Raw genomic sequence first — 13659 nt, 5'->3', positions numbered from 1 at the left:
AAGCCACCTAGCTGTTGTCTCGCCTGCAAAAGTTCCAGCCCTCGGAGTCCGGACTGCAATTTGTTAGGCTTTTTTTGGCAAAGGACAAAAGGACAACTTAATTTCTTTTATTTTTTTTAAATTTAATTTATTAAAACTTGTAAAAAATTATAATAAACGGATTTATTAAATTATACTAAAATGTTTAGCTTCTGTTTTTTTTTTTGACACAAATGTTGAGCAATTTATGATGAAAGAAATGTGTAATTTTTATAAGAAGAAAAAATAAGTAATCATTTAAAGTTAATTATAAAAGAAAATCTTATTTTAATTAAAACTAGCATGATCCCATACACTGTGAGAGAACTTTTTCAAAAAAAAAAAAAATTCAAAAAGTGTGGAGAGGTAGTTAAAACTTGAAAGTAGTGGGAACGGATAGAAACTCACGTTTCATGCCACTTTTATTTATTTATTTTATTATTTTGGTTTCCAAATTGACTTTAGTGTCTTTATTGATTTTTTTTGTTTCAAAGTATTTTAATAGTTGAGGGGTAAATCAGTAAAAAAAATCAGCTACGGAAAGCGAACCCTTCTCTCTTAATAATAGCATAGATAAGTATGCATTTTAATTTTATTAAGTAATCGAGTAATCGATATATTTGAAATTATTCATGTATTTACTAATGTTAAATCTATTGATTTCCAATAATTTTTGATTGCCTAAAATCTTTATATATACATATTAATGTTGTCTACCATGTTTATTGATTATAGCAAAAAATATGCCTTCCAAAATGAATATGGTGGAGGAATTAGAATTTTGCAAATTTGACCATTAGATGTGATTCAAACGGGGAAATATGGCTATGGTAAAAAATTTAAATGTTTTCGTCATCGTTTTAGTCTCAATCCATGTAGTCAACCATAAACTCTCAATACCCATCAATCTAAAACACTTGTAACCACTCTCTCGCAACTTTTTTTCTTGATGAGTAAGCACTCACACTCTAGAGGGAACAAGGTGTATGACGTCATGTAAAAAATTCGGGATGTTTATCTCCCCATGATTCGGCTGCTTTTAGAGAAGCATGAGCGTATTGGGTTGACGTCTTTGACCAATATGCATAAGACGATTGATTGAGATAATTTTTTTACACGGTATCTATTAATATGCGTTAAATATATAAGTAATGCCAAAACTATCAATTTTCAATTTTGATCATTTAGGTAACACACAATCTTTATATGGTACTAATATTGTTTAGCATGTTTATTGGTTGTACAGAAAATTATACATTCCAAAATGAATAAGGTGGATAAAATAGAATTTGACAAATTTGACCTTTGCATGTGATCAAGGCAGAGAAATATGGATATGGTAAAAAAAAATTACATATTTTTGTTGTCGTTTAATCCTCGATTCACGTGATCAATTCTAAACTCTAAATACCCATCAAATTAAAATGCTCATAACCACTCCCTCGCAACTTTTTTTTCTCGATTAGTCAACTCTCACACTCATGCAAAAAATTTGGGACTTCATCTCCCTATGATTCGGCTCCCCTTAAGGAAGCAGGAGCATATATTGGATTGACCTCTTATGAAAATAACGGCTGACCGAGTTAATTTTTTTACGTGATACATATTAATACGTGTTAAATATATAGATAATGCCAAATCTATCGATTTTTAATTTTGATCATTTGGGTCGCACAAAATCTTTATATGCCTACTAATATTATTTAGCTTGTTTATTGCACTACAAGAAAAATGACCTTTTGCAAGGAATTTTTTCCTTGTAAAAAACTGAAAATTCCTTGCATTAACCCAAATGCAAGGAATGTTCCTTACATTTGAGTCCTTGCAAAGAGGCCCTTGCAAAAGAGCAAATACAACGACCCAAAATTCCTTGCATTTGAGTTCACCAAATGCAAGGAATTGTTCATCTCAAATGCAAGAAATTGAACACCTAAGGTTAACCATGGTTAGCTGATATACAAGGAAAATTCCTTGCATATCATTCCTTGCATTTAATATTATAAAAATTTAAAAAAAAAAACTAAAAAAAAGAACTGTACCCCAATGTCATTCCAGACCTTCTTTTTATTCCTTGAATTAAAAATAATTATTTTGTTTGTACATCAATAATTAAGGCTACACTAATCTATAACAAGATTAGCAAAATAAGATACATATGCACAAATAGACACAAGACCAAAAATTAGCAAATGCAAATCACTGAAGCTTGGGGTGAGTGTATTCTTGTGTGGGAAAAGTCATCCCAACTCATCTGTTCCAGAAATCCCCTCAAAAAATTCTATTTGAGCCTTCAAGTGGTCATTTCCTTGCTTCAATCTGAGAATATTGGAAGAAACCCAAAATATGAACTTCAAAACAATCAATGTAAAAGTGCAACAATAACAACCACAGTTTATTTCAAACCCCACATGTGAGATAATACAGTAGAAAATGTAGTTTAACAGAAGCCAAAGGCTGCTGGAATATTTTAAGTTCTTGTGTTCATATTTTGGTCTGTTCCATAAAGACCCTTGATCAGATCCATGACCTCTAGGAAAATAGGATCTGCCCTGCTCCTCCCCTTGGAAGCAAACATGTTGTTATTGATCCCACTAGGTAGTATTCCCGCGCGATGCTGCGGGTTTATGCTATGGGTTTAATTTTTTTTCTACTGATTTATACTATGGGTTTAATTTTTTTTCTACTAAGAACATTGTTTCATACTGAGAACCTTCTTAAGATAAATGATATTGTCTAAACAATCTCATATGTTATGATCCTCACATCCATACCTGAAAAAATTCATAGATATTCATGTATAAACCAACAAAAGGAAAATCATTGATGACAGGAAATACAAATCATCTCAAGCTGAATTAAGGGGAAATTATTCAATACCTTATAGCAGCAGCTTTGATGTCTTGAAAAGCAACCACCTTTTCATCCTACAACCTCTTGCTATGCGTAGGCATACTTTTTGCCTTGTAGGCCAATCCAATTTTTGGACACCTTTCTCTTCCTCTGGACATGCAAGTAACATAGATTTCCAATCAATTAAATTGCTTGATAAATCATTTTAGTATCTTTTTTTTTTCTAGATCAGATATGCTTACCAAACAAAGAATGTGCATAGCTGTTATTTTCCATGTATTCGTATACCAACAGTATTTAATTTCCTTCAATGCAGCAATTGTATAACCTAACCACATTTGGATGTTGTAAACCAGATATCATGCTACTTCATTCACAAACTCATGATTTTCTCGGTTTGATTTTGAAAAGAGTTGCCTGCAATTGTAGTGCCATCCAATAATATGCCCTGCATCGAACATGTTATCCAATTTTCGATCATTATGAAATTAAGGCCTATAAATTAAGATAGTAAATGAAACCTACAGTACCTTATCGACACAACCAAAATTGCTCACCAATTTTGTTTACAGGATCAAAGTTATTAGGGGCAGCTTTAATTTGCCTCAACGTGAAAAAGCCAGTCTGCATATCTAGTCCTCTCAGAGCTACCCAAATAACCAGGTTTGGATATTAGTAGTGTCCTGAAAAGTATAGGAAATGGAAGGGGTTGAAAAATATCACTACATGATTGTTGTAGAAATGCAAAAACATAAATATGACCCTGGAGAGCAAAGAGCATATGGATGATCCCATTGCCTGCCCCTTTAGTGTATGTCTTCCTGAACATGGATGACTAAACAACACATATCAAAATATTTGAAAAGTTTTTTATTATCTTCCAAAGCAACCAGCAAGGAAATTACAGGAGTACTTGTCTAGCAATAAACCAAACATTAGACCCATGCAGATGGTAGCAAAGAAAAACTCCAATTGCAAGATAATACTTGAACTATCATATTCTACTGAGGCACAGATTAAAATTTAAAGTGGAATAGATTGTAATAATGATGGAGATGGGAACCAAATATATTACCTCAATTTTTAACTTCACACATGGATTGAGTGTATCAAGCTTAATAACATACCTAGAGAATATGTTCTTAGCTTTTAAACCCCTATTTTTACAGCAAACTATAGAAGAGAACAAAGAACAATTAGTAAAGAATATATTTAATAAGTGTACAACTACACACTTTAAGCTAGAATATTTTGAGTAAGAACTCAGAACTAACATGGTAACTGATTAGAACAATAGATAACTTCAATCACCCGACAAAACTAGAGGCTCTAATTCTTTTAATTAAATTTGGTTTTGAGTAAAATTAACTTTTAAGAAATCTAAATCCAAGTGTTACTATACCTCTAGAAAATACTTATGGTACTTCCAATCGGCACCGCTTGAACAACTCTACCTATAATGGAGCCAAAAAGAACAATTTCAAACAGATTTTATACGAATGAAACACAAGTTTGGCACCCAAAAGATTGAAGCTTTCATAAAGAAGCTTGAGAGGCTGAAAAAGAGTAGATAGTGTGGTACTGCAATAAAGAAAAATCAAAAACCTTGAAATTCAAATGCAATCAGACAAACTCTAGGAAAATTGCATTCATAACAAAACAAAATTAAACCAAATGATACCCAAAATTCATTTGAGTCAAACCTAAACCATTAATTAAAAGCCTTCGAAATCAAACCAATGAGAGATACAAGGAAAGAGAGGTACAAATTTTACCTGTGCGAGACAATAGAGAGCGGTGGAGATAACGACACCTGTTGGGGTTTCTCGCTAAAGTTTGAGGGAATGGTGATTGGGCATCGATTTGATGCTAGAGCTACTGCCAATCATAAATACAAATCTGCACTGAGAACTTGAGAAGATAGAAGGCATAGCTAGCTAGATTTGGGTGTTTGGGATTTTAGGGTTTAGTTTTTCATCTTGTGGGGAACTGAGAGTTTCTTTTTCTTTTTTTCTCATGCGCACTGAGGAGTTTAAATTTGTATAATCCACTTTCCTTATCAGCTAATTACTCTCATTATACAAATTTCATGAGAAATAACTGAAATTTGCAGAGGAATAGTAGCTCAAATTTGCAGAAAATGATCGAAGAAAACCTTTGAGGATGTAAGCTTGAAGCAGCGCGGGGTCGAGCTGAAGCGCCCTATCACAATCTTGACCACATGCTTGTGCAACTCCAATTGGCTGTAACAGAAGGCTTTGTTGCTGCAAACACCAACACTCTCAGAGTCAGAAAATCGATCAAAGAATCGAAACTCGATTACGAAAAATTAAAGATCGACGAGGCTTGGAATTCGAGAGAATTGACGGCGAATTGAATTGAATTCAGTGAGAGAGATAGAGAGTGAACGAACGAACCAGATGTCCTGGATTGAAGAGGACTGGTTGAGGAGCGAGTCGAGGACTAGGATTGCCTTGGACCAGTCGGGCGAGCTGCAAATCTTAGCGAGCTCGACTCGCTCTGAGATTGCTGCCATTTGCGGTGGTCGGAGCGAGTAGACTCGGACAGATCGAGCAGCGGCACTCGGTTTTCTTCTATCTCTCTCTCTCTTTCTCACAGGCTCACAGCTTCTGGTTTAAAAGTGATAGATTCGGTGGAAAGGGGCCCGAGGTTAAAGGGGCCAGGCAAGGAAATTAACTAGAGTCCTTGAATTTTTAATTGAGGTCCCTACATAGCTGACAATCCATTGCAAGGATTCTATGGGGATATGCAAGGAGTTTGCCCATTTTTAGATCTCAGAGCACTAAATACAAGGACGTGTCATATTCCTTGCAACGTCCAAGGGTCAAATGCAAGGATATACAAACATTCTTTGCACAACCTCATCAAGTGCAAGGATTTTTAAGTCCTTGTATGTAAACCCGTTGCAAAAGGAGAAATTTCTTGTAGTGTTGGTTATTCTGAAAAGTATACATTCCAAAATGAATAAGGTGGAGGAAATAGAATTCGACAAATTTGACTATTGGATGTGATCAAGGCAGGGAAATATGAATATGGTAAAAAATTTACATGTTTTCGTCATCATTTCATTCTCGATCCACGTGGTCAATTCTAAACTCCAAATTCCCATCAAACTAAAACGCTCATAACAAATCCCTCGCAACTTCTTTTCTTGATCCATAAGCACCAACACTCTCGTGGAGATGAGATGTATCAACCCATGTAAAAAATTTCGGTTATTTATCTCCCCATGATTCGGTTTCCCTTAGGGAAGAATAAGGGTTTACCCCTTTGACCAATATGAAAGCGAAGGCTGACTGGATTAGTTTTTTTATGTAGTACCTATAATATACATTAAATACATGTGTAATGTCAACTCTATCGATTTTCAATTTTTATTTTTGCGGATAGCTAGAAATACATGTGCGTCTACTAGTGTTGTATTAACTTGTACATTGCTTACATAGTGATGCAGACTTTTGAAAAATGACAAGGAGGAAATTGAATTTTGGCAAACCAACCATTGGATGAGATGATGGAAATATTCTATTTTTCGTTGTAAAAAAATCAACCAATTTCATCATCTCATCGTTTTGACTTCGATCCATATGGTCAACCAATGATACATGTACAACACTATATTTATTAATTACATTCCTTCAAGGGCAACCCACCAAGACATAAGACTCTAGGGAAACTGACCGTTGGATGCAATTGTTGAGATATTTTATGCTCATTTTTAAAATATTATCTGCATTTGACTTCATTTCAACAAAGATCCATTCGGTCAACCATAATATCCTCATTATTACTAACACTAAAGTACAATTTGTCAATCCGTCATTAAAACTATAAGAGCACTTTTCATGATCATTTCTCATTTGATATACATAATACAACTACTACTCATGTACAAAAACTCGAGAACTTGATCTTGACTATTAGTTTTTCTAAACTGTTAAATTATATAATTAAAATTTAATCAAGTCAAAAGTCTACTAGAAAATTTAATTTAATTTTACTTTCAATTTTTTTCTTTCCAATTCATTTTTAGGTTATAACAATCTAAATTAAAAAAGGAAATAAATTAAATTTCCTTTTGCCAATAAACACCAAAAAAATTTGTAACAAAAAAATAAAAACAAAAATACAAAATATTGCAGTCCACATGGCTTAAACCATTTTTCTTTAATAAACACATGGCTAATGGCTTAAAGTTTTGCTGCCAACACAACTACTCCTCTGCTAAGTGGCTTCTTGTTCCCACTTACTATTGTACCAATCTCATCCAAATATACCCAACAAATATCTAAATACATCAAACACTTAAAATATTATCATGTACTTTCCAACTTTACCCTTGCTTTGATTTACAAACCCAACAACCAGATCCAAGAGACGTCAACAAGACTAGGAGTTGATCTCTCGCAATTGGACCTCTCTATCTATCTCCCTCATGGAGAAACCTTCGGCATTTCAAGTGACGATGAAGATATCGGCAACGATGCTAATTCGGAGCTGCAGTCCAGGTTCGGCAACATAATTGTTGTTGATATAACCTTCCGGTGGTTCCGACTGAGAAGTTTGAGAAGCTTGAAATGTCATTTGCATAATTTACAGCAAGCTAGCAATAACCTTCTGGTGTCCACTGATTAAGGAAGATGGATTTTGGATGCCTCTTGAACCCGAAACGCAGAAGACCATGGGCTATGTGCTGCTTCATTGAGTTCAATACTCCTCTGGAAGCCAAACTTGCCAAGGAGAAAACTCATGGATACAAGCTGGACAGATCACACATTTTTGTTGTCAGCATGTTTGATGACTTTGATTGATTCATGAAAGTTCTTGATCAGTGGGCTCTTCTAGAAACAAGACTAGTGTTCTCTCTCTTTGGTCTCAATTCTCAAATCTTAATTGTGATGATGGAGATGATATTTAGGTTTATTTCGAGTATATGTTTGTTAGGTTTGAAACTTTGAATGGTGCTTGCTGCCTAGAAGATTGCTGGGTTTTTGGCTGGGTGTATTTTACTTAGGGGTAAATTTGGAAAATTAAACACAATATTCTAGAGCCAGGTGTGTTAAGGTATTTGCTGAGTACATTTAGAAACACTTTTTTTTTTTGGGGGGCAATTTTCTTTAGCTTTAAACCCCAAAAGAAATGAAAGTAAACAGAAAGTTGCATAGCATGATCCCTACCCTTCCCTTCCGGATCGAGTGCTTTAACTTGCCTATCCATTTCATGAGGATAACACCAATTCCTACCAGGTTCAATAGCAAACCTACATTCTCAGATTTGAGTCAGTCCGACCTGATCCTTCTTTCAGCTAAACTATCATGGAGCATAATCACACCATTTTAATGTGTAACCTCCTCCGATGAAGCTCTTGAGCCACCGAGTACATGTTCGAATGAGTTTCCCTTACCATGCTCTATGTATCTACTATGACCTAAACTTTTCTTGTTTGCTTTTTTATGAATGGTTTTTAGTTTACTGGGGTAGAATTGAATTCTAAAGTCAGTTTACCATTTCGAGGAAAATCCGTGGTGAAATAGCCAAATAGGAGTAGACTTTATGAGAAGATTTCGATGTGCTTTAGTATAAGATCTTGTTTGATGCTTCATTTGTTATTAGACACAGCTCATTGTCACTGAGAGTTGAATTTTCCAAAGAGACTAGTTACCATTAATTTAGTAAAACTTCATCATGCCATTAAAGATTTTCATATTGATATAGACGCCTAAATAAATGTAAGTTTTAAAAGAAGCTAATATTCTCATGAAAAATCTTGAGTTTGTCTAATGGTGTCTATCATTTTGTTATCAATTCATGACACTATCAAGTCAAGTTTTTTTCCGGCACTACATTTATTTTATTTATTTATTTTTAATGATGTGCTCAAACTTATGACAGATATGTGCTAGCTAGAATTATTTCGATTGGAGGAGCATCGGTAGTGACACACGCAAGAACGATGCAACTTTGACACATGAATGGATGGTGGTGGAGTGGAGATCTTTAGATAAGTATAAGTTTTTAAGCAAGTAGGATATGGTTGTGGCGTCCCAGCTGAACTTCTTGCATATGCGCTAGCATGCAATTGTGAACTTGATGATCACAAATTTCTCAAGTCTTGAATAAGTTTCTCCAGATTAAGGTATGAAGAGCCATTTTTACTAACAGAAGTCCGCGCCAATTTTGCAAAATGATCCACCGACCTGGAAATCACCTCTTTATCTTCACCTTTCATCAAGGCTTTGATCATCTTCTCGACAGTCGATCTATCACACGTGTCTTTCATATCAACCCCAATCTTCCAAACCTCTCCAACCCATCTACTATTCACCTGCTGGTCTGCTAGTTGGGGCCAGCAAAGCATTGGGACTCCGGCCCAAATTGCCTCCAGTGTCGAATTCCACCCGCTATGGGTCAGAAACCCACCCACAGCTTCATGGGCCAGGACCTCTTCTTGCGGGGCCCAATCCACTATAACCTCCGCCGGGGTTACGTGACTCGCTTGCTCTGCTTCATCACTCCATAGCACATCTGAGCGGATGACCCATAGAAAAGGGGACCCACTATTAACCAATCCGTGCCAAAATTCTAGTAATTGAACACGTGTTAGTTTCACCAGACTCCCGAAGCTAACGAAAATAACAGACCCAACCCTTTGGGAGTCCAACCACATCATGCAACCACGGTCTTCTTGGCGCAAAGAGGAAGATAGGTTGTCGTCCACGACACGAGATTTGAGGAGAGCATGCAATGGTCCGATGGTGTAAATTTTTGAAAATCGAGAGGCAATGTGGGAGAGAATTGAGGATTCGAGGTCGTCAAAGGTGTTGAGTATGAGACTAGAAGCTCGAGTTATGGCTCTGGTCTCTTCCACGAAAAACTGGATAACCGGGTGGTCCGTTGGTACTCTGCAAATACTCGGTAGGTCTCTTCGTCGTAAAAGGCATTCCATCCCGGGAATGCCGCTCACCATCTTATCCATATCTTCATCTGTTCAAAGTAATTAAAAACATGCATTCCCTTCATTAGTGCAATCAATATAAAACTTGAAAACATGAAAATTGAATCCAATCAAATTTACTATTTGATTCATAACCGCCATATATAGGATAAAAACAAGGAAATAAAAGAGAAATTTTGAAGATCGACCAATTTTGGGTTTTAAAAATGACTTTTGACCTACGTTTCTAAAACAGTTGAAAAAAGACCATTTGTGAGGACAAAATGTCATGATTACCCTTATTAAATTTTTCAGGTTCGCATTTCTTATTTCTCACGCGAGGTGTTCTTCTTCTCTTCAACAAACAAATGGGCTTATGTGATGTGCCAACAATTTTCTTAATTCTCCCAAAGGAAAAATTTAAAACCATTGAGATTGGCTCATATATAGATTTTTGATGATTATATAGGGTTTAGGATTTATGTTGATTTTGTGTCAGAGGTTCCAGATTTGGGGATGTTTCTGCTATATTTTATGAGTTCATGTTCAAGGATTAGGGTTTGTTAGTTTTCGATTCATTGATTTCATGTTCAGGGTTAGGGTATGATAGTTTCCAATGTTCTTTACTGTGGGTTTGATATAGTGAGGGAAATTATATCTGATGGAAAAAGAAATTAAACTAAGAGCTGGTAGAATTTGATCTATATACAAACGAATGAATGATGATGAATGATGATGATTATTGGGGATGTTAAGGCATATATGTTGCTGGACTGTTGGGATCTAAGGCTTTGATATGCCACTCATATTAGTTGTCAAGTAATAGGTAGATAGTTTACGACCTTTATTACATGCAGTTGCCTCCCTTTATACTCAAACCATCAGCTGTCTAGTATCCTTTCCATTACACATGCACAGGCTAGGACTCAACCTCATACCTCACCTCCCCAGTGAAGTGATACAATTTTTATAAATATTTCTGTGATCGATGCATCACCCTACGTTGCTCTTAAGGCGGCGATGTATGAGAAGGGATGAGAAGGAAGGAAAGGGGAAAAACTAAGATGAAGAAGAAAATGGATAGGAGAGGATTTGTACGTCATGACGGTTGTATATTGGGGAAAGAAGAATAGTGGGAAGATGAAATAGTTTAGCTTATTGTAAGGGTAAGTAAGACTTTTTACTCTATTAAATGGTCATTTTTTAACTTTTCAGAAAATATGGTTATAAATCAATTTAAACGTCTAAATGTGGTTATTTTTCAAAATTTCACGAAATAAAAATCGATTGGCCACTATGGCAAGCAGTTACTGACCTAAGAAACTCGTCCATTCGACCTTTCAGCTAGCAAGATCAACTCAAAAATGATGGGTTGTAATAAAAATATGTGTGTCCCCAATTTTCTCTGTGTTGTTAATTCCTTGGTTCATGTCTCCTAGTTGCGATAATAAACACACAAAAAAATCTACTTCATTTGTCTATAACCAAGGTATGGTAATAAAAGCAAAGTAACTCTGTTTTTCCTGCTTCATTATTTGTATTAAACATGACCACTTGATGATCATAACCGCGATAGGATAAGAACAAGGAAGCAAATCAATGATTGGCCACTATGGCAGGCAGTTACTGACCTCCAAAAGGCAGCTGAGCTTCTTCAATTAGCTTGGGGATGCATGAGTAACACCAGAAGCTGCAAGCGCTGGTGGTGCGGAGGGCAATTACGGGAATTCCGACCTCCTCCGCCGCTTCAATTGCGAAACACATGATCCCGTCTGTTATCACACAGCCCAAAGAAGGCAGCTGAGCGGCAGAGCCGACGTCGTTTTTGCTCATGAGGGAGACCAGGAGTTGATGCAGGAGCGGCGCCGTTTTGGACCTCAGGGACGAGACTATGTCCATGAGATTAGGGGAAATGGAGCGTGGATGATCGGAGGGGAGGCCGTCGGAGATGGAGCGGAAGTGGAGAGTAGGGAATCGGGCGGAGAGGGCTTGGCGTTGGGTGAGCTGGCGGTGGTTATGCTCGGTGTTGAGGAAGGTGACGTGGATGCCGGCGTGGCAGAGAAGCTGCGCCAAGGCTAGCATGGGCTTGATGTGGCCTTGTGCTGGGAAGGGCAATAGTAGTACGTGTGGTTGTGGCCGGAGCTCCATCTGCATCTCCATGAGAGAAAGCCTCGCTTCCGATACAGATAAGGTGCAAAATGCAAAAGCTTTGGTGTGTGGAGAGTATTGGTCGATGATTATGAGGCTGGTACACCGTCACTGTCATTTGGCTTTTTGTCTGCAGGAAATAATGGACAGCTAGCTGAACACTGCTACAAAAGTAGGCTAAAGCAACGATCTTTTAATGTAGTGAAACTTTACCATGCGGTTAAATATGTTCTTAGACTAATAGACTCATATGAGATGATTTAAGCAGATTGTGAGTATTGAATAAAGGTAATAATCTCATAAAAAATTAGAGTTTTGTTTCAGAGAAACTGAAGAGTGAATTGGTGAGTCTTCTTCTCATATTGAGGGGGTTTATATAGGGTTACAAAGTAGTGTAAATTTGCCATACATACATTAGTATATTTGCTACACAATTTCTCTACCTCTCAATGTGCATTCCATACAAACCACACATTCTCCACTTCTTAAGTGCATACTCCATGATATAGACATTTTACCTATTTACTACAACACTCCCCCTTGGATATATCATGTCAGTAGTATTGTCTTGGAGGTGCGCTTCTAATTTGCCTCGTTAAAAACCTTGCCAAGTAATAAAACCCTGTGGGAAAAACAACCTTGGTCGAAGGAGAAAAAGAGCACAACGCGCGTTGAGTGTGGAGTTTGTTTCTGGATAACATGGTGCTTCTCTTGTTGCCTCATTAAAAACCTTGCCGAGTAACAAAAACCCAGTGGGATAAAAATAACCTCGGTCTAAAGGGAAAAAGAGCACAACACACCCTTCACGCTTTTGAGACGAACATGTAGACATCTCCCCCTGATGTCTGTGCCTCCCCCTGATGACAACGATCATGGGAGTTCAGATAATTTCCGCAAGCCAATTCTTGCCACATGTTTCTCGAACGTGGATTTGGGCAATGACTTAGTGAACAAGTCTGCCACATTGTCCTCAGATCGAACCTGGTTCACCTTGATCTTGAGGAGCTTCTGTTGTTGCTGATTGTAGAAGAATTTGGGCGATATGTGCTTGGTGTTGTCGCCTTTGATGTAACCTTGCTTCATTTGTTCAATGCAAGCAGCATTATCTTCATAAATGCTCGTTGGCTCATCTGTGGTAGACTTCAAACCACAATTGCTTCGAACATGCGTAACTATGGATCGAAGCCATATACATTCACGAACTGCTTCGTGAAGAGCAATAATCTCTGCATGATTTGAAGAGGTAGCGACTAGGGTCTGCTTTGTAGACCTCCAAGATATCGCGGTTTTTCCCATGGTGAAAACATAACCAGTTTGGGAGCGACCTTTGTGTGGGTCAGAGAGGTACCCAGCATCAGCAAAACCTTCCAAAACACTTATATCGTTTTGGGATGGGGAGAGGGAACGCAATCCACCATGTGTAGCGTTCCTGACACTTGATGGGTCCGAATCCATCTTCTTTCTGTAGGGATAGAACAAGCCCATATCGATCGTACTACTTAGGTATCGAAAGATATCTTTAACACCAGTCCAATGGCGTCGTGTTGGCGCAAAGCTATATCTAGCTAGCAAGTTCACAGCGAATGAGATGTCTGGTCTCGTGCATTGTGCTAAGTACAATAATGCACCTATTGCACTTAGGTAGGGCACTTCTGCCTCTAGCACTTCTTCATCGTCATCTTTTGGAC

General features: G+C 37.1%; 1 protein-coding gene across 1 annotated transcript; it reads right to left on the bottom strand.

The window, feature by feature from the left end:
• Window positions 1-8706: 8706 nt before the first annotated feature.
• Window positions 8707-12064, bottom strand: LOC112193674 (7-deoxyloganetic acid glucosyltransferase). The gene is made up of 2 exons (XM_024333895.2): window positions 11455-12064; window positions 8707-9873 (listed from the first exon to the last, which is right to left on the bottom strand). The coding sequence occupies exons 1-2, from the start codon at window positions 11981-11983 to the stop codon at window positions 8984-8986; spliced, it is 1419 nt and encodes a 472-aa protein (XP_024189663.1). The 5' UTR covers window positions 11984-12064; the 3' UTR covers window positions 8707-8983.
• Between the last annotated feature and the right edge of the window lie 1595 nt (window positions 12065-13659).

The sequence above is a fragment of the Rosa chinensis genome, chromosome 3 (genome assembly GCF_002994745.2).
Source record: "Rosa chinensis cultivar Old Blush chromosome 3, RchiOBHm-V2, whole genome shotgun sequence".
Lineage (NCBI taxonomy): Eukaryota > Viridiplantae > Streptophyta > Magnoliopsida > Rosales > Rosaceae > Rosa > Rosa chinensis.
Note: the sequence above shows the minus strand (reverse complement) of the source record. Positions and strands in the feature narration are given on the sequence as shown.